The 20,799-nt window shown below is 39.8% G+C and overlaps 1 protein-coding gene across 1 annotated transcript in view; it reads right to left on the bottom strand.

Annotated features, from left to right (window-relative positions):
* LOC108698371 (rho guanine nucleotide exchange factor 9) overlaps window positions 1–20,799 on the bottom strand; it is a 237,404-nt gene that overhangs the window by 186,979 nt on the left and 29,626 nt on the right. The window contains exons 2-5 of the mRNA XM_018229799.2: window positions 7,588–9,251; window positions 3,635–4,288; window positions 3,045–3,189; window positions 2,141–2,250 (exon numbers count right to left, since the gene is read on the bottom strand). Coding sequence (XP_018085288.1) covers window positions 2,141–2,250; window positions 3,045–3,189; window positions 3,635–4,288; window positions 7,588–9,189 — 2,511 coding nt within the window. The 5' untranslated portion in view covers window positions 9,190–9,251. The remainder of the gene's footprint in view (window positions 1–2,140; window positions 2,251–3,044; window positions 3,190–3,634; window positions 4,289–7,587; window positions 9,252–20,799) is intronic.

Below are 20,799 nucleotides of genomic sequence, written 5' to 3'. Positions count from 1 at the left end.
CATTCTGCAATGTTGCTTGATGCCAATGTTATATATAGGGAAAAACCCCCAAAAAATAGGAAGGCCATTATTTTTTTCCAGAAAAGGTGGCAACCCTATCTGCATCACTAATAATGGGCTGTTAGTACATGAAAAGGTTTCAGCAGAACTTAAAGGAAAACTATACCCCCAAAAGTAATACTAAAGCAACAGATAGTTTATATCAAGTTAAGTGGCATATTAAAGACTCTTACCAAACTGGAATATATATTTAAGTAAATATTGCCCTTTTACATCTCTCGCCTTGAGCCACCATTTTGTGATGGTCTGTGTGCTGCCTCAGAGATCACCTGACCAGAAATACTGTAGCTCTAACTGTAACAGGAAGTGTGGAAGCAAAAGACAAAGCTCTTTCTGTTAAATGTCTTAATCATGTGACCTAACATATAAGATTTCTTTGTGTGCACAGTGAATCCCACGATTCCAGGGGGCGGCCCTTATTTTTTTTTAAATGGCAATTATCTATGTATGATTAACCAGTGGCACATAATGCTAAAAAAGTATATTATAATAAAAATGATTTATTTACATGAAGCAGAGTTTTACATATGAGCTGTTTTATGCAATATCTTTTTATAGAGACCTACATTGTTTGGGGGGTGTCGTTTTCCTTTAACATGGAATTTTCCAAGTAGGCAGAGGTATATGTATACTGTATGTGCAGAAAGGACATGGAAATTGATTCCACGATTCCATGCTTGACGGCCCAGCCCTATGAGCCACTCCAATCATTACTGCCTACTTGGGACATGCGCGCATACTGTGGTAACTAGCGAAACAAGCGACTTCTGATGCGTGCCTGTTTTGTGATATCATGCTGATCCTCTGCTGAACCTTTTCCTTACAATTGTTCCAGAGACCTGTAATCCACAGGAAATCCTGCCAATGACTCATATCCTTCACAAATATCTTACCAGTAATTTAACCATCTTAATAAGGCTTTTAAAGAAAGAGTTCTCTGGCAGCTCGCAAGGGATATTGGTGGGAAAGACCAAAGAAAACATAACCCTGTTACCTCCAAATAAATTAGCCATTAGTCACAATTAGTCATTTTCATGATCATAAAAATCCACACATCATGCTATGTACGTTGAGTAGCCAGGAGCCTACACTATAACTGTATAGCTACATGATGGGGGGCTGCACATTGGGTGACCCTGGAGCAGACGTTACCAAAAGTAATTATAAACAATGTGTTTATTTGATTAACCAAGTATGCAAGGGCAGACAAAAGCAACTGATACTCTCATTTGCAGTAGAACCCCAATTTTATGTGTTTTAGGGGAAAAAAATATTTTAGGAAATCAGGACAGATCTTTTGGATGCTGGGTTGGACTGGGCTGGCAGAACACTGGGGAAAAAAGCCAGCAGACCCCCAGACCTGATCCCTGCCTGCCCTCAGCAGTGGGTATGCTGGTGGGCAGCAGGACACCCAGAGGGGTTGTGGGGGCACCTGGGTTAGCAGCCCCAGTGGGCCTCTCACGCCCAGTCCAACCCTGGTTATGCTCAACATATGTATTCTTTGCATTACAATTCTTTACTGTGTTAAAGAGATTGTTCACCTTTAAATTAACTGTTAGTATGTTGAAATATGAAATGACCTACCAGAGTACCACAGGATCTCCCAATGTGCCCTAATAGGCCCCATCCTAGAAGGATTGCCATCAGACCATCACTATCACCATCGTGGGCCTATATAAAAACCTATATATCATTTGGCTCAATTTATATTTAGCTGAGCAGCCACATTTGTCAAGTTCTCTGGTGGTCCCTAAGCGACAGTGCATTACTACTGTATATACCCCTTTTGTAGGACTGCTCCACACTCTTAGCAGTACTCTTATGTTGTACAGCCAGAATCCATGTGTGATTTGCAGAAAGAAAGGTGCATTCTGGGGATTCAGTATAATTGCTGCCATGATGAGTATATTTAATTGTTTAATGGAAATCCGCAGGAAACCTTCCTAACCTTAATGAATTAGAGGAGATGCTATAAAGTGATAAAGACCATGTAAAGATCTGGATTCCTATATGCCTATAGATAAGTTCATTTATTTCACTGGCACATGTGAAGCTATTATCATGTTACATGGCCACTTACCTTATGTACAGGAAACTGATTTGATCCCAGCTTTATGGCTTTCCATCCGCTTTTTGCTCTTCTGCTGCCTCGCCGGACTTCCAGAGTCTTGGAGCCTAAGTCAGCGTCTCCTAGTGAAAGAAATGTTACATTAGAAGGGGTGGTTGACCTTTACATTAATTCTAATTCTAATCAACTTTAATTGGTTTCATTTTTTATTTTTAATATTTTTTTTAATATTTTTATTTTTAATATTTTTTTAATATTTTTTTTAATTATTTGCCTTCTTCTTCTGACTCTTTCCAGCTTTCAAATGGGGATCATCATGGGGACCATCTAAATAAACAAATGCTCTCTTAGGCTACACATTTATTTGTTATTGCTACTTTTTATTACTCATCTTTCTATTCAGGATCTCTCCTGTTCATATCATAGTCTCTTATTCATATCAGTGCATGGTTTCTAGGGCTCTTTGAAACCTAGCAACCAAATTTCTAAAATTGCAACCTGGAGAGCTGCTGGATAAAAATCTAAATAACTCAAAAAACAGAAATAAATGAAAAATGAAAACCAAATTTAAATTGTCTCATAATATCATATCACTCTCTGCATCCTACTAAAAGACTAAACAATCCCTTTAATTTTTGGTACCCCAAATAGTATTTAATGACAAATGCCCAGGCTCAATGGAGCATTACTGCACAGAAGTACATGTCACCCCCATATCTGAAACATCACCCAGGATGAGTGTCATTTAATACCATTAGAAAAAGCAATAATTGGAGAGGTGAACACTTTAATTTCCCCTGTTCACCACTCATATGCCACTATGATCTGTCCTCCATAGGAGATAATTTCTTCCTAAGGCATTTCCCACCTGCATTAGTGGCACCAATTCTGAAATAAGCACTGGATTGTTTCCTACCTGAAGTCAACAACCTCCTCTTCATCCACCCAACTTGATCAAGACCAGATGGAGTGCTCTGGGATAAAGGCAATGACATGCATCTGTCCAGTGGTAATTTGATCAACGCGGGCACTTTAAGTGGAGTTGGTGGGAGACGCAAAGGCTGAAACACATAATAACAAATATTAGGTTAAAAGTAGATGATTTTATCTAAAACTATTCTATTATCAATTCTGTTTTGCGAGGAACATTTGTAATCGCATTAGATTTGCAGTGGGAAGAAGGTGACTGAATACTGTAAATAGGCATTAAGCATGGTTCCATGAATCAATTCCTTCTCTGGGGATACTCTTATTATTTAACTGGAATAAAAGGCTTCTCTTATCAATCTGCTGGGTGGCACAATGTGCAGAATATAGCCTCATACTTAATACCTTATACGTCCAGGGTTCCACTGCCAATTTAATCTAAAATGCATAATATTTTGCACCAGCTGAACAGCATGTAATATAAGAGTCACATAATGCATACAATAACACTTATACAGTTTGTGCCAATCTACAGTGGTTTAGAAACATTCAGTATATGCATATGGTTAGACTTCTCACCGTCAAGATGTTTTCATTCTCTAATTCATCAAAAGGTTGGAATGGTATTGTTTGTTCATATCCATTGCTCTGTTGGTCAGTATCAGAGTCACTTGGTAAGATGCTATCATTGTCAAAGTCATTGACTTTGGTATTTTCATGAGCATCTTCCTCTGGATCCTGCTCCTGGTAATTTTGAGCATTCTCCTGGTGATCTGGATCCTGCTCCTGGTAATCTTGATCCGTCTCCTGGTGATCTGGATCCTGCTCCTGGTAAACTTGATCCTTTTCCTGATGATCTGGATCCTGCTCCTGGTAATCTTGATCCTTCTCCTGGTGATTTGGATCCTGCTCCTGGTAAACTTGATCCTTTTCCTGATGATCTGGATCCTGCTCCTGGTAAACTTGATCCTTTTCCTGGTGATCTGGATCCTGCTCTTTGTAATTTTGATCCTTCCCATGATCTAGATTCTGCTCCTGGTAATACAGATCCTGCTTTTGGTAATGTGGCTCCTGTTCCTGGTGACCTAGAACTGGCTCATGGTGATCTGGAACTTGCTCTGGGTGATCTTGAACCTGCTCCTGTGTGAACATAGAACTTTGGCTACCACACAGAGGTTCTGCCACCTCCTCTTCTTCTCTGGTAACATCATGCAATTGTTGCTCCCATTGCTCCTAGATACAAGAAAGGTCACAACTGAGACATGAAATCCAGTACTTTTGATCAAATAAAATCCTACAGAACTATGGACAGTGCTGGCTTTGCTTTATTAAAGGGCACGTAACTTCAAAAAAATAAAATCCCATGTTTACTTTCTTTAATGATACTTTAATTAAAAAATGTGTACTGTTTTTATAAGAACCCTGACTGTATGCAGTGATTCCCCCTTCATTTACTGCTGTGCATAGGACGGTCCCTAACTGCGCTGCAGGGAAACAATTATACTTATGAACAGTAGGGGGAGTCCTTACTTCCCAGCTATTCAGAACTCGAGCAGCTTTGTTTGTTTCCCTGTAGAACAGTGTAGAGATTTGTATTGGATTTTATTTTTGCCTTTACATCCCTGTTACTGTTTCCAACTCCAGCTGCAGGGACAAAGATGGAGCCAGATTTAAACAGATAAACTGGGATTCTATTTGGAGGATTATTTTGCTGCAGCCACTGGTTCTGCAGAGTTTGAGAAAGTTTGTATTAAACAATACAAAAACTATAAAATCCACATTAGATTACATGACAACACTGGGGCCAGTGCAGTCTGCATATTCTGATTATTAATCAGTCTTGCTGTATCGGCTTCTGGCAGATTTTATTTGACTTGTGCTGTTTTGATCATTTATGATGATCCCTAAGCAGCCCAGACCACACTGAGCATGTGCGTAGTCTTGGTCTTGCAAAGATGTATAACAAAGTTACAAGATGGTGACCCCCCGTGGCCAACTTTGAAAGCATAAATCAGTTGTTTGATTAGGCTAGTGGTACAGTAAGTTCATGTTTATGTTTAGTATACAAAATACAGCATTTCTAGCCTTGTTCTATTTTAGACTTTACTTCCACTTTGAGTCTAATAAAAATTGATAACACTGGAACTAACTATTTACATTAGGTATTACCAAACTTACCTATATGACCACTTTCCATTCTGCAGCCTCATGAAACAGACATACACTAAATCCAAAATATTTGGTTCAGGATTCTGCTAAATGCGTAAGATACCGCAGAAACTGTTGCGAATCAGAACCTCAATGTCACATGACTTTAAAACACTGGCCTACTGAACATGACAAGTCAGCTGATTCCTTTTTATAATTAAGTACATAGCTGCTCAAATAAAGAGGCTGCAATTGGAGGTTGGACATGATGTGTGAACACAATGCGGACCCTTATGTGGTTGTTTTTAAAATTAAGAGTTTTCATTCCAGACTTCAGGAATAAAACGGAACTCCAGAGTACTGTATATATGACTTATTAAGACAGACAGGCCTAACTTTTACCTGTAAACACTGTGCCTTTACCTAATCCAGTGCACAGCACAGAGCTTAGTTGGCACCCCCTATGGGTACAGTGTAAGTGCTGTAAAGTTTATGTGCCTGCAGTTAGGGAAATGAGCCCTATTGTGTTCATGGAACATTTCACTTCAATCAAGATAAAACTAATGTACCAGAAAATAATGTTGATCACTCAAGATTGGTTTTACTAGCATTTACCTTGCACTCTAAAGAGCTGATCGGACCTAACCATGCCAACCGTGCCATTACTAGAGTTATGTCCCGTAGCCTCACCCATGCACACAAATACTTATTAACCCTTAGCAACACACTCTTCCCATTGTAGAAAACAGAACCCATAAGTGTAGAATCCACATTAATACATCAATGTCAATGCAGCAGGTTCTCCCATCTGTGACATTTATTATGTTAAAGCAACGTTTTCCCGTTACATATCTAATCTAGTCAATCCACTTTCAAAAATGATTACAATGCTTTAACTCCAAATGGCCAGTAGATGGTGCTGACTGTCCTTGATACCTTGAATGAACTCATTTTAAAATTCATGTTATCAGCTAATGGGCTATAAAAAAAAAAATATATATATATATATATATATATATTTTAATATGAAATTGCTGAAGCCTAAAAATTATATACCTTGACAGTAAATACAGGTATGGGATCCGTTATTCGTAAACCCGTTATTCAGAAAGCTCAAAATTACAGAAAGGTCGTCTTCCCTCTTATCCAAATAGTCCAAATTTTATAAAATGATTTTCCCTTTAATAATAAAACTGTACCTTGTACCAAACTAAGGTATAATTAATCCTTATTGGAAGCAAAACTAGCCTATTGGGTTTATTTAATGTTTAAATGATTTTCTAGTACAATTAAGTTATGAAGATCCAAATTACAGAAAGATCCATTATCCAGAAAACCCCAGGTCATGAGAATTCTGGATTACAGGTTCCATACCTGTATAGCCATATGCTTTTGTTATTAATTAAAGCCTGTCTTGTACTGAATTATTTGAAAAAGTAAATTAGATTTTTTTTCTGGTGAGTATAAATATCCCATGAATGCATTTTCATCAAGACACCGACATTCTATAGTGACTCAATACTGGGTTATATGTTGATGCTTGTTTATTTGCTATAAAGCTTGAATGGTGCCCAAAATCCTCCTGGTAATTAGCACAAAGCCTGTAACCTAATAGTGTCAGCTTATAGTGACACTTGTTCTACAGCAAACTAATATATAAATAAAACAGGGATTGTTTGCTCATTTAGGCCTAGCCCACACCTGGCCATTCGGGGAGATTTAGCGCCCTGGCGACTAATCGCCTCTTCTTTGAGGCGACTAATCTCCCCGAACCGCTTCCTCTTCTGTGCCGGCTGTAATGAGTCGTCTGCGTTATGACACACGCGGCACTTCATTTTCCGAAGTTGCTTGAAGTTTCCTCGAGAGGCAACTTCAAGCAACTTCGGAAAACGAAGCGCCGCGTGTTTTCAATCAACTGTAGCCAGTTGGCAGAAAGAACAAGCAAGTGGCACAGTTGTTTAATATTCATTATTATTTAGCAGTCTTAACAAATGCTAATATTTTGAAAACTACAGAATTTATGTAAATTGCAAATGTGCTCACAAGAGCCATCTGAGCAGGTTTACATTGATTTGTTTTTAGGGATTACATATCCTTTAAAATGAAAAGTGGGAAAATAAATGTTGACATTACATTAGAAAGGCTCACAGCCCCTCATATCTGGTTATAAACATGATCCTTTGAATTAATATATCTTCCATAACTACAGTCAGCTGGAAAAAAAACAGGTCCTGAGATGTTGCTCTGCTCACAACTAAAACACAAGATGGTTCTTCCATGCTCACTAACTTATTCTTATAAGCAGAGCGACGTCACAAGACTTTTTCTTTTCTAATGAACTTTCAAAACTTTCATATGGCCCATAAACTTTACAAGAACTTTACCTCCTCACAAGATGAAGAAGGAAAGGACAAGCCTAAATGAGACTCGGTTGCAGAATCGCTGTATTCAAATGGATCTTCTTCTGGTTCCTCCAAACAGCTCTGTTCGTGTAAAAATGTATTGTCAGGGGTGGTTCCCAAAACACATTCCTCTTTGGACTCATCTAAGGTTATAGAATTTATAGAATGCGTATCCAAGCATTGACTGGGACTCTCTGTTCTAGAATTATTTTGTTCTTCAAAAGATGTCTCTAAAGGTGGTGTCTGAGAAGACTGTGTAAGTTCTTCATCCTCAAAATGGTTCTTGCCCAAACATGTCATCTCCTTGCTATCTTGTTCCTGCATTGGCAGTGGGTCATCAAACTCTACCTCTGATGTGGGGATGGGTAAACGATCCTGAACAGGGTGGTAGCTGTGGGCATGACTATCACATGCCACTGGATCAGTCAATCTAGGAATTTCTAGTGAAAGTGTTAGAGCATTTTCATTTTCTATAACCAAAGGTTCCTTGCTTGAAGTGTTGTGCAGTCTGTGAGTCCGAGGAGTCGACTGAGAAGTTTGATCCTCGGTTGTGGAAGATCTGGAAGAGCCTCGCCACTTTCTGGCTGCCTCTGCCATATTGCTGAAAAACCTAAAGACCCCACCAAGATTTTTGGATTTGGTGGCAGTGGCACCATCAGATGATCGTGTCTGGTCAACACTATCCTCCATCCTTTTATCAGAGGCAGTCGAAGTAGTATCTGTGAGTTCTGCATTATGAAATGTACTTTTATCTATTTTATCCTCTACTTTTGTGCTTTCTTTGGTATTCAGTGAAATCCCTTTCAGATAATTCCACATGTAAGAGGTGCGCCCTCTGCGGTGCTCAGGTGGGATTTTAAGTCCTCTTCTTTGGATTTCCCCCTCGGCAATAGTTGAGCTCTTAGTGGTAAGGGCATGTCTGCGATGGCTGGTCAAGCTTTGACTATCTACAATGTCTGTATCCCCATTCATTCCAACTGCCATATCTCTAAGCCATTTGTTCTCATTAGAGTCACATTCAGAGATACAAATGTTTAACTCAACGTCTTCAAATGAACAGTCTAAGTCATCAATATATCCAGCATAGGAATGCCTGTAAGGCCTTTGGCCATCAGCAAATTTCCTTGTTCTAAACATAGCACGCGTGTTATTCACATCAACGTTGTCAGTAGGCAGGCTTTCAACCTTAGCCTTGGAATTGCGAAGCACTGAGCTTTTGGAGAATGTAGATGACCTTAACCTTTTGAAAGATCTTACCTTGTCCATGAAAGACAGTTTAGGTTTAGGCTCGTTTATCTCACTAGTGAGTATCATAGACTGAGGCCTCTTGTTCCTTGATAAATTCGCCCTCCTTCTGTTCACAAAACTCCAAATTCGGGTCCCTTTTGGTTTCTTTTCATACCTGCCCGCTGCATCCTCCATCTGTAGCTCTGTGGTAGCACCACCCACATCACAATGCTCAAACTCACAAATAGCCATGGCGCTAGTGTTCGTCTCCTTGGGACACGCTTGAAAGCTTCTGTTCATGTACCCATTAGGTACAACATCCGTGTGACTATTTATACCGCCATTCACAATTTCCATGGCTCATGTCCCAGCTTCTTAAATCGTCATTTCTCCATCAGTCCATGGGTCTTCAAAGAAAGCTAAGAAAATAAGTAATAAATAACCCAGTTAGTCCAGTTATCTCAAATATCTTCCCACAGGAATAGAAAAAAAAAAGCATTCTGAGAGTTTTTATTATTAAAGGGGTGGTTCACCAATAAGTTAACTTTTAGTATGTTATAAAATGGCTAATTCTAAGAAACTTATCAATTGGCCTTCATTTTTGCTTATTTATAGTTATTGAATTATTTGCCTTCTTCTTCTGACTCTTTTCATTTTTCAAATGGAGGTCATTTTTTTCATTCAGACCCTCTTTTATTCATATTTAAATCTCTTATTCCAATCAATGCATGGTTTATTGGGTAATTTAGACCCTAGAAACCAGATTCCTGAAATTGGAAACTAGAGAGTTGCTGAATAAAAAGCTGAATAACTCAAAAACCACAAATAAATATAAAAATTAAAAACAAATACAAATTGTCTCAGAATATCACTCTTTACATCATACTAAAAGTTAATTTAAAGATGAACAACCCCTTTAATGTGACCTAAAGAAGTACTGCAAAACACTGTGGAAATCCTAGTGCAAGTAGTGGTTATAGGACTCATCTGCTAAGACTCCTCAAAATCTCACAAGTGCTATAAATCATAGAAACCATTCAGTTATTTTCTTTTAACCATTCAGACATTTTCTTTTCTAATTTACAATAAGTCTGATTGGCAGGCCTGGATTTTTGGAAAGGCCACCAAAGCCTAGGCCTAGGGCGGCAGGATTTTAGGGGGCGGCATGAAGCCCAACCACACCCACATTGGTTCAGAAACACTGGGGATGCGCAGTAGATAAAATTGTGTATTTCCCATGTACCAATCCTCATTACTCTGGTCCTGATAATGAACATTTGCGTGAATAAAAGGGAGGGGACAGGGGTGATGGAAGTCAGCGGGCCTATGTAAATCCGGCGCTGCTGATTGGTAGATATATTTTACTCCATTGATGCATGTTAGTTCAATGTTATGGTATGAGTGCCAGTCTGAGGAGCTCCCACATACAGATGCAATGATAACAGTTGGACTGGCCCACTGGGATACTGCGAAAAATACCAGTGGGACCTAATCTTGTTGGGCCCTGCTGCCTGCTCGCATGCCAGCCACCCACATGCAACTTCAGAAAGTTTCATACACAAAGATGGCAGTGTGTTCCACTGTGTAATGCACAGCCATCTTTTTTTTTACCCCCGAGGTGCAGCCTGATATAAGTAGCGGTGTGGTAGGATGCAGGTGTGAATGATTTGAGTGTGGCTACATGGTGGGCATGGTGGGTCCCATGTACCCCAATCTGATACTGAATGATAATCCTGACATGTTATGTCCAGTGGCACACCACGGCCCCTTCCCCACGCTCCAAACTTGTGCCCCTTGTACTGCACACACACTTGCACTCAGATTCTCTATCCCTCCCACCCACAAATTACATTTTCTGTGGCTTTGGCAGGCCTGGATGCACCCCCCCCTCATCCTTGGTAGTTATGCCACAAGCTGTGACCCTTCAATATGCATGGTTAATATCTTAGTGGGAAATACCCAATATCATATTTTTCTTCTTCCGCCAATAGTTCTCAGGACTTCCCTCACTTTACATCATCTATACATACAGTTGACCTGAGCCATTCCTCCCAACATTTGAGCCCATTTTTGTGGCCACACCCCCTAATTACCATGTTCATTTTACAAAATGTGTCAGGTTATAAATTTTGAACACATTTCTGTGGTTTTTATGTGTTATTGCAGTTTTGCTAATGAAGGTGAATTGCCCTTTAAGCCGCAAGTCACAGTTTCGCCAAAAGACCTGCTTATCTTAAATGGTTACAATTGTTTCTTTGCTAATCTTAAATTGTTACAAAATTATCCAAGTCCACCTGCCACTTATTCTGGGCTCTCTGCCAAAAATAAAATAAATTAGAAACGATGTATTGTTTTCTGTCAGTGTAGGAGATCAAAGAGAAAGTCAGGACATTTCAGTAACAATCCAGAACTGCGGGCTGAGCTGTCAAAATTGGGACTGTCCCGTGAAAAAAACAGGACAGTTGAAAGGTATGCTGAGCATATCAATATTCACTACAGTGTAAATATCTTGGCTAGTCTGTTATGCTGCTGCGATATAAAGGCTTTTAAAGTGGTAAAAATCATGTATGAAGTGCAAGGTTGGGAGTATTATATAGAAAATATCTTTTGTTGCATTAACCTGCCTTTATGTTTTAGGAGTGTGGGAGGAAACTGGAATACACAGGAGGAAACCCACGCAAGCACAGCAAGAACATACAAACTCCTGGCAGAAAGTGACAAACATGAACACCCCCCAATCTCTGCCCACTCTATACCCAGATCTACCCAAAACATACTATCTATAATAAGCATGTACATCAAAACAAGCTGCTGCTAGAGAAGATGACTTGCCATATATATATATATGCTCTACCTGAATTTGGGAAAAACGATTTACTTTTACGAAATGTTTGATTAAGATTTACAGTGATGCTGGCTGGAGTCTAGTTGTACTAGAAGACTTAAAGGGGACCTGCGCCAAAAAAAGATTTTATTTACATTATCTAATAAGCAGGTTTCCAATATACATTCATTAGAGATTTTCAATAGTTTTTAAGTTATTTGTAAATGGAATTATGTTAGACTGTGCCCTTGTGTTTTTAAAACTATCACTATTTTTTTTTTCCTGCTAAACACAATTTATTTGGAGATTTCTTTAATCTTCTTCCAAAAGAAAAACCACCCTGTCTTTATATACAAAAGAATCCAATGTTTTGCTCCTGGCAACTGAAGGGTTACACCTTTACAAATGAAATGAAGGCTCACACGCAAGGGAATAATCTCATCTTCATTCCTGATCCAACCATGCCGGTGTTTCCATGTCACGAGAAAGAGCCAGCGCAATGGCAAACTGAATGTGTGAATGCGGAGACAAGTCTGGGCATGGGAGAGTAGTGTGTAACCTTCACATTTTCTAGATGCCATAGAGAATATTATTTAATGTACAAAGAGTACAGAGCTCACATCCCAGAGATAAGCTAAATGAGAGCAATGGGGGAAAAGGATGGAAAGTAAAAGAACGGTTGCTTATCTATCTGATTCTCATAAAAGTCTCTGTCTGCCCAGCCATGTGCAATAATGTCCTTGAGAAGGAAAAGCGCATCACATGAAAAAGTTATGTTTTAGTATGTTATAGAATGGCTAATTCTAAGCAACTTTTCAATTGGCCTTCATTTTTTCTTTTTTATAGTTTTTGAATTATTTGCCTTCTTCTTCTGACTCTTTCCAGCTTTCAAATGGGGGACACTGACCCCATTTAAAAAAAACAGTAAGGCTACAAATGTAAATTGTTATTGCCAGTGTCAGACTGGGATGCCAGGGGCCCACCAGAAAACCTACTGGTCCAGTCCGACACTGGTTACTGCTACTTTTTATTACTCATCTTTCTATTCAGGCTCTCTCATTTTCATATCCCAGTCTCTAATTCAAATTAGTGCTTGGTTGCTAGGGTAATTTAGATTGCTGAAATTGCAAACTGGAGAGCTGCTGAATAAAACGCTAATGAAACAAAGCGAAAGGAGGAATCGGCACACAGGAACATATGTAATATGGGGTAAACCATTTGACACAATAAACACATAGGGGTTTAACCCATATTGCATATGTTCCTGTGTGCCAATTTGGGGGAGTGCCGTCTCCCTAGAAGATTGTGCACCAGGCAATCGAGTGAGGAAGGCTAGTGTGTGCGCTCACACTGTTTCTACGAATAAAACGCTAAATAACTAGTGATGAGCTAAAAATTTTTACCAAGTTTCGCTGCAAACATGATGCCCACAGAAAATAAAATCGGCACCCATGAACTTCAATGCATTTCAACAAATTTTCAAATATTCGCCCATCACTATAAATAACTCAAAAACCACAAATAATAAAGAGTTAAAACTAATAGCAAATTGGCACAGAATATCACTCTCTACATCATACTTAATGTTAATGTAAAGGTGAACCACCCCTTAAAGAGCAGTTCCTAAATACACATTTTTAGTCATGCGCAGAAAGTTATGAAAAACAGAATACATGAAAGGCTTAGATATCTCCTGTGTCTCAAAGATGCACAGCTACAATCCAACAAGGAAGCCTTGGACCCCTGAGAGGGTCAGTACGAGGGAGACGATTGCCCTATGTATAGTGTTTAATTGACCTGGCCCATTCGCTGCCAGCTCTATGCCCAGATCTACCCAGAGAAGACTAGAATAAGCCTGAAAGTCTATGTTGCAGTGCCTATATGAACATGAAACTGATTTCAGCCTTATACTTGGGACCTGGAATGTTTGCTTTACAAGTAGTTGCAATATTTGAGCCATCGTGTCATAGTAAATTGTGCAGCAATTATGCAGGAATTCTGGAAAAAACTGTGCTGTAGTATAAAAACATGGGAAACTGCACTGAATAACTGTGACATTGGTAAATGAGACCCTACATATATCAGTAAAGTTGGCCATACACGTAGAGATCCACGATTTCACAAACGAGCGGATCTCTCCCCGATATGCCCACATTGAGGTGGGCGATATCAGGCTGATCCGATCGCGGGCCTTAGGGCCCAACGATCGGATCATAATGTAGGCAATATGGGCGGATCACCGACAGATGCACCACAATCTGAAGGGAATTTTAACCCTGTCCGATCGACATCTGGCCGATTGTAAGGTCAGATATCGTTCATGGAAGCCCGTTGGAGGGACCCACACACACGCCGATAAGTTGCCAACTCGGTCTGTCAGCAGCTTTTATCGGCCCGTGTATGGCCAGCTTAAGCCATTAGGCTCATGTGAAAAACACTTTTTGGCTGGCTTGACTATGACAGGAGATAAACATATGTGTGTATAATGCAGCAGATACGAGCATATCATATTTGTTTTGCTTTTTTGCTTTAGCTGTGTGAGTTTTAGAGCCACATTTTTCCATGGATGAGAAAGCAATATGGCTATCCTCTCCCCATGAATGTTCTTTGGAAGTAAACACAGTTCTGCATATAGTGCGCTCTATCTGAGAACTAACAACCAGAGGTTTTCACTCGCAAAGCTGGGCTCTAGTGAAGGAACTGCTGGCACTGAAGTAGTCAATGGTCTGTGGAATTTGGCAGAATTCTCCAGCAGTCAGTCACCAGAGTGAAAGCCTAATGATGTGTGTCAGCGCTTGCACAGCGACCTTTCCATACCCATGTGCTGAGCTTTCTTTAATAACAGGCTTATCTAACCCCATCTGACTTCTGACTCCCAACAGTTAAAGCAACAAAGGATTCTGGGCCCTGTGGTTTGTGTCCCATGCTTCAACACAGGTAGTGCGAGTGCTGGGAGCCTAAAAGTTATTATTATGATTGTATTTACATGCCATGCTGTTTATTCTTCTGCATCTGGATTGTTACAGCTGCCGACATAATGCTAATATGAAGAAAATAAAGAAATATGGCTGCCACTGAAGACAAACCTGGTTGATATATAAGAAATAAATCAGGAGGTTTGTTTGGCTGGGGCAAGGGTGGTGGAACATGTACACGGATTCAGATGTATATGGCTTCCCCTAATGATGTTCTTCTAAGGAACCATATCTGCTGGAGAGATAATATTAGTGCCAGGGTTCATTTGGATTGGGATCGAGGCTTTTCTAGTTCTGATGCAAGGGTATTTGTAGATTCTTGGATCTAAGTTATGAATGGGAAGAGGTAGAAAGGATCTTGTAGCAATGAGAAGAAATGTAGATAAATGTTAATAAATGAAAGAAGTAGATAATAGAAGGGGATGGTTTCAAACTCCTTGGTCATCTAATAACAAGCAAGCTAAGGATGTCCTGGGATATCCACGCTTCCTGTGGAATGGGAAGTAGAAGCAGGAAGGAAGAAAAAAGTAAAGGCACAAGTGACAATGGAGGGGGTGAGGATGTTAACCCTTCCCGGCTAGAGTTGAAACATCTTGGAGACTTCTCAAGTACCAGAAAAATGTGTTATAGTCAAACCAAGTCGAGCCGGCAGCAAAGGTGATATAATGTGGTGATGATGTCATGCGGCCACTCCACTTGCTGCTCTACAAAGAAGTGGAAGAAACAGGCAGTTTCCGTTCGTTATGTATTGAAAGGCCACATTTCTCATGGCAGTCAGGAAACCAAGTGCAATACAACAACTCCTCCGCCTAAAGGAGCAACTGCTGGCCAAGGCTTCAAGTTTTTTACCTAAGCAAAATGAGCTTTAGTGCACCAGGAGGGTCTGTAGGATAAATAGGGCTTAAAAACAACCTCACACACACTATGAACATGTAATGCTAAACTGGCACACAGGGTCTGTATTGGACTCAAGAAGCAACAGGCCACAGGCTTGGGCATCCAATCTGCTTTAACATTTTTAAAGTCTGTATAAACAAGGTATGTCACAAATGTCGTTGTTGCAAATTTACAAGCAGAAGAATTAAGTTGGCCTATAATATAAGCTGATGCTACAGGGCTGATTATTAAATTCTGATGCTAGTTGCACTGGTTTCTGTGCTGCCATGTAGCAATTATCTGTATTAATTACTAATCAGCCTTATATTGTGACATTAAAGGTAAGGGCACATGCTAAGATTGGGGGAGATTTAGTCGCCCAGCAAATTGCCTCTTCTTTGGGTAGCTAATCTCCCCGAAAAGCCTTCCGGACAGCTAGAATCTAAATCGCTGGTGGGATGGCACTCGGAGCACTTCATTTCCGAACTCATCCAAAGTTTACTCATAAGGCAACTTTGGGTGACTTCGGAAAACGAAGCTCTCCAAGTGCCACCCGGGAAGGCTTTTCAGGGAGATTAGTTGCCTGAAGAAGAGGCAGTTTGTCGCTAGGCGACTAAATCTCCCTGAATCTTAGCGCGTGCCCTTACCCTTATATTCTATGTATACTGTATATTGTGAGTCAATCCCTAATCTTAGTAAGTGACAGCAGCACAGAGCATGTGCAGTGAATCAGCAGAAAAGAAGATGGGGAGCTACTGGGGCATCTTTAGAGGCACAGATCTTCCCTTCTGGGGCTGTGGTTGCCTTGGGCTAGTACAGAAGCCCAAAACATAAAGTACAACATTTCTAGCCTACTTCTTTAGTTAAGCTTTAGTTCTCCTTTAACAACACAAACCCGTTCACCTGACAGACATAGGGAAAAGAGAAACCCTGCACTGTGTTATTCATCATATTCACAGTTCCCTTGTGTTACTGCATGTCTTCTGTTTATTGTTTATTCATAAGGAATTTCCTCTCTTCCTGGTCTGTAAGGGCCTCCTAAGCATGGCACATTGGGGCACATAAGGATTAATTTACGAAAATGTACCAGGCACATAGTGTTTAGCACTTTGGCTGATTACAGAGGTACAAAGATTTGTGCCTGACAGTGAATGGCACTAAGGTGGATCAATATCTATAACAAAAACTGATGATACACTTGGAAAAGGATTTGGATTTTGGCATTATTTGTACATTAACGTGCATGAGATTTATGCAGGGGCCAGAAGCAAATAGACAGTCTCTTTACTACAGATGGAGCACAACACAGCTTTTTATCATTGAATTATGCATACCTCCTTACTGTCCCTTTTTCAGTGGGACAGTCCCTCTTTTGACAGCTCAACACGCAGTCCCTCATTTGTACTGGAAAGTCTCTGCACTGAACAGCCATAAAAAGAAACAATGTTTCCAACTTAATTGGCTTTTGGCAGAGAGCCCAGAACAGCCACAGCTTCAGCTAAGATACTTTTGCAACAATTTTGAGATAAGCAAATTAGTAATTGTAACAATATAAGATAACAGGTCTCTTGGGAGAAGTTAGACTCACAGCTTAAAGGGCAATTCACCTTCGTTAGCAAAACTGTAGTAACTGAAAACAAAACACAGAAATATGTTCAAACATTCAGAACCTGCCACATTTTGGAAAATGAACATGGTAATAAGAGGGTGTGGCCATAAAATGAGTGTTACCAAAAAATTGCCACGCTGCATGCGACAACTTTTTTGTCCCTCTATTTATTTCCAAAATGTTGGGAGGTATGAATTATGTCCATGTGTAAAATACTGTGGTTCTTCATACTTTAATTCTACTAGAAAATAGGTTAACATTAAATAACCGAATAATCTTGTTTTGTTCCAATAAGGATTAATTATATCTTAGTTTGGATCAAGTACAAGGTACTTTCCACACCGGTCAGTTGAACTGAAGAAGCTGATCGGATGAGTAATAAAACGTCTTCAATGATTACTAAATGTTTTAGAATTACTTATATTAGTTATACAGTTTTATTATTACAGAGAAAAAGGAAATCACTTTTTAAAATGTGGATTATTTGGATAACATCTATGGGAGATGGCCTTTCCATAATTGGGAGCATTCTGGATAATGGTTTCCCAGATAAAAGATTCCATACTCATAAAAGGTGAGGAGGAGTCCAGCCATCTCCCCGATGTTTGGACTTAGAAAGTAAAACTGACTCTTATAGAAAAGCCACCAAAAAAATGGATCTTTGAATTAGCCTGATCTGACCGGCAAAGAAACCTAGCTACCAGGCCAACAATCGGGTCACAAAATGTATTCATCACTGCTGGAGCTGATGTAAGGGGTTACAGAAGTCCAGAGTTTATCCAGCCTGCAAATATTGTGCTTCCATCCATGTATAACATCTGGAACAATACTCAGCACACACACAATGACTGCACACTCAACTAAAAATAGACTACAAATGTTGAGGCCTATTGTTTCCGAGACTGTAAGAACACCCTAGAGTGTAACTCCAGTTGAACAATGCAAAGACCCGACTCCATGTACTGACTCTCAGCCCAACCTCTAACCCTGGTTTCCTTTCCAAGGCCACAGGACGGAGTGTTTAAAACCCTGCCATGCAACCGGGGTTGACATGAATACAATTGTGGGGGAGGGGCATTTTAAACTTATTTATGAAAAAAATACATCATTTTTAATTACTTTTGAAATATTTGAAGGGAGAGACAACCTCTGTTGCAAAATGTGTACATTGCAAAGAAACAAAAAAGAAATAAATATGCATATCTAATAGTAAATTGTTGGGGGATATCTACTTTTTCAATGGATTTCATTTGCATGGTGCCTTTTATAGGGTGATACAGCTTTTACCAATTAGATAGGTGTCATACATCCATTGAATATGCTGTTGTAACTTTAATGCACACAAGTTGTCATTTGATAAATATATTTTTATCAATTGATTACACTTATTTTGGATCTTCATACCATAAGACTACTAGAAAATCATGTAAACATTAAATAAACCCAATAGGCTGGTTTTGCTCCCAATACGGATTAATTATTTCTTAGTTGGGATCAAGTACATGGTATTTTTTATTATTATAGAGAAAAAGGAAATCATTTTTAAAAATGTGGGTTATTTGGATAAAATGCAGTCTATGGGAGATGACCATTGCTTAATTCGGAGCTTTCTGAATAACTGATCCCATACCTATATATAGACGTGGTTGTCTGGAACATAGTATGTGATATACCAGCCATTTGAATATTATATATGCATGCTGCTAATTTATTTCTTGCAAATACCCACACAAACTATGTATTAGGTCCTGATTATGGCTGACATTTTGATGTTTAATGTACATTATACCAACATGTAGCTTGTTTGGGGTCCCTTCTAATATTTTATTGAACCACATAGCACTTGCATCTTTGGTATGGTATCATAGCTTTTTCTTTTCTCGAATTGGCTGCACAACAAGGGTTAAAATAACTCAGATCTAAATCTTGACAAGGCATACCTTAGGGAGACTAACTGCTAGTTTGGCACATGCTAAATTAGTACTTAAGGCAGAGGAAGGTCACAAACGACTACAGAGTGGCACTGGCCAGTAACTATATAGGAAGCAGACCCCGCAGTCACAAAGGGGCCCAGGAAAAAGGGGGCCTCCGATAGCCTGGTCTGCTTCCTCTATAGTTAATAAGAAACCCCCTTCCCCAGCCACTCAATTACCTGCGGTGGGAAAGCAGAGACACAGGGTGAAAAGTGGGCAGAGTCTGATGGGGAGTGGTCCAGGTGGAGAGTGGGCAGAGTCAGGGCGGGAAGTGGGCGGGAAGATGGGGATTGGAGCACACTGAGCCCCCTTTTTTTGCAGAGGGGGCATTGTCCTACCAATACTGAAAATCGAGGAACCTGATAGATACGTTTCACATTATTGAAACCAAGGGTATTAACATAGAGTCCAGCCTCCCTTGTTGCTAAAACAGCCTTTACTTTTATGGAAAGACTTTCCACTTGGTGCTGGGGCATTGCTTCCATTCAGCCACAAGAGCATTAGTAGGTTGGAGATCAGGCTTGGCTTGCAGCTACCACTCCAATTCATCCCACAGGGGTTCAGTTGGGTTGAGGTCATGGCCAGTCAAGTTCTTCCACTCCCATCTCACCAGTTCTATTCTGAACAGACCTCTCTCTTTGTGCATTGGACACATTGGACTGCTAATGAAGATTTACTCTTTGAAAACCCCCAAGACCATTACTTTTAGCTGTATATTGTATATAAGCTGATTCACCTAAGCAGGTAGTGAAGGCGAGAGCAGAGGGAACAGTGACTGTAAAACAGTGCATATTAATTACAAACAATGGCAGCCACAGAGAGACACAAACAGAAATGGAGACTATTAATCTCAGAAGGAACAACGTGTATTGAAAAGTCTCTGCAATTAGCACATAACGAATAATATACGACTATTGTTCTTGTGTTTTGGATCAAGCTGTATACGCTGTATCTTACGCAAGTAACCCCTTATGTCAATAATAATGAATATAATGTAAACATTTGATAGAAGTCGCACATAATCATCAGGAGCTCAAATAGAAACACTCTGAGGATCAGCAGTTTATTTGCTGTACATTTACATTGTTCCCTCTTTGCCAAGTAAAGACTTGTTACTACTACTAGTGAAACATGCAGCCCTTGATACAAACATGCTGACTACTGCTCTTATTTCGATGAGCTACAACATTAAGCTTGGCTTCTACTGCCTCTTGCTTCGCTTTGTAAATGGCCCTCTGCCAGGCCAACACCATTAATTCTGTAATTCTTGATACTATTACCCCTCTCAGTAGGGCTCTATGGGAAATGATAACAATGTCAGATTCGGCCTCCTAGGGCATCATAGCAACTAGATATACTGTAGATAGTGCCAAATGCTATGGATTTTTATAGTGAAAATAAGGATAGGATGATAGGAACTCTACTAGAATGGGGCCCACTAGAGTCTGGACTAACCATGATACCCTCTGGCACCCCTAGTAGACCAGTCCAAAATTGAATGCTGCAGTTGGGAGCTTTCTTGATTATAGGTTTCCAGATAATACATACTTTACCTGCAATGCACACAATAACCCTCTCATTAAAAGCTTGCCCTGCTAAGTATCTAGCCGGCTCTCGATTAGAAGACAATAGAAGTGAAAGAGTTAACTGAGATGAGGCCCAGTGGTCAGCTGACTGCTCTGATAACTTGGAGGTCACATAATCCTATTT

Source organism: Xenopus laevis, chromosome 8L, assembly GCF_017654675.1.
Source record: "Xenopus laevis strain J_2021 chromosome 8L, Xenopus_laevis_v10.1, whole genome shotgun sequence".
Lineage (NCBI taxonomy): Eukaryota > Metazoa > Chordata > Amphibia > Anura > Pipidae > Xenopus > Xenopus laevis.
This window is presented reverse-complemented; position numbering and strand designations above follow the sequence as displayed.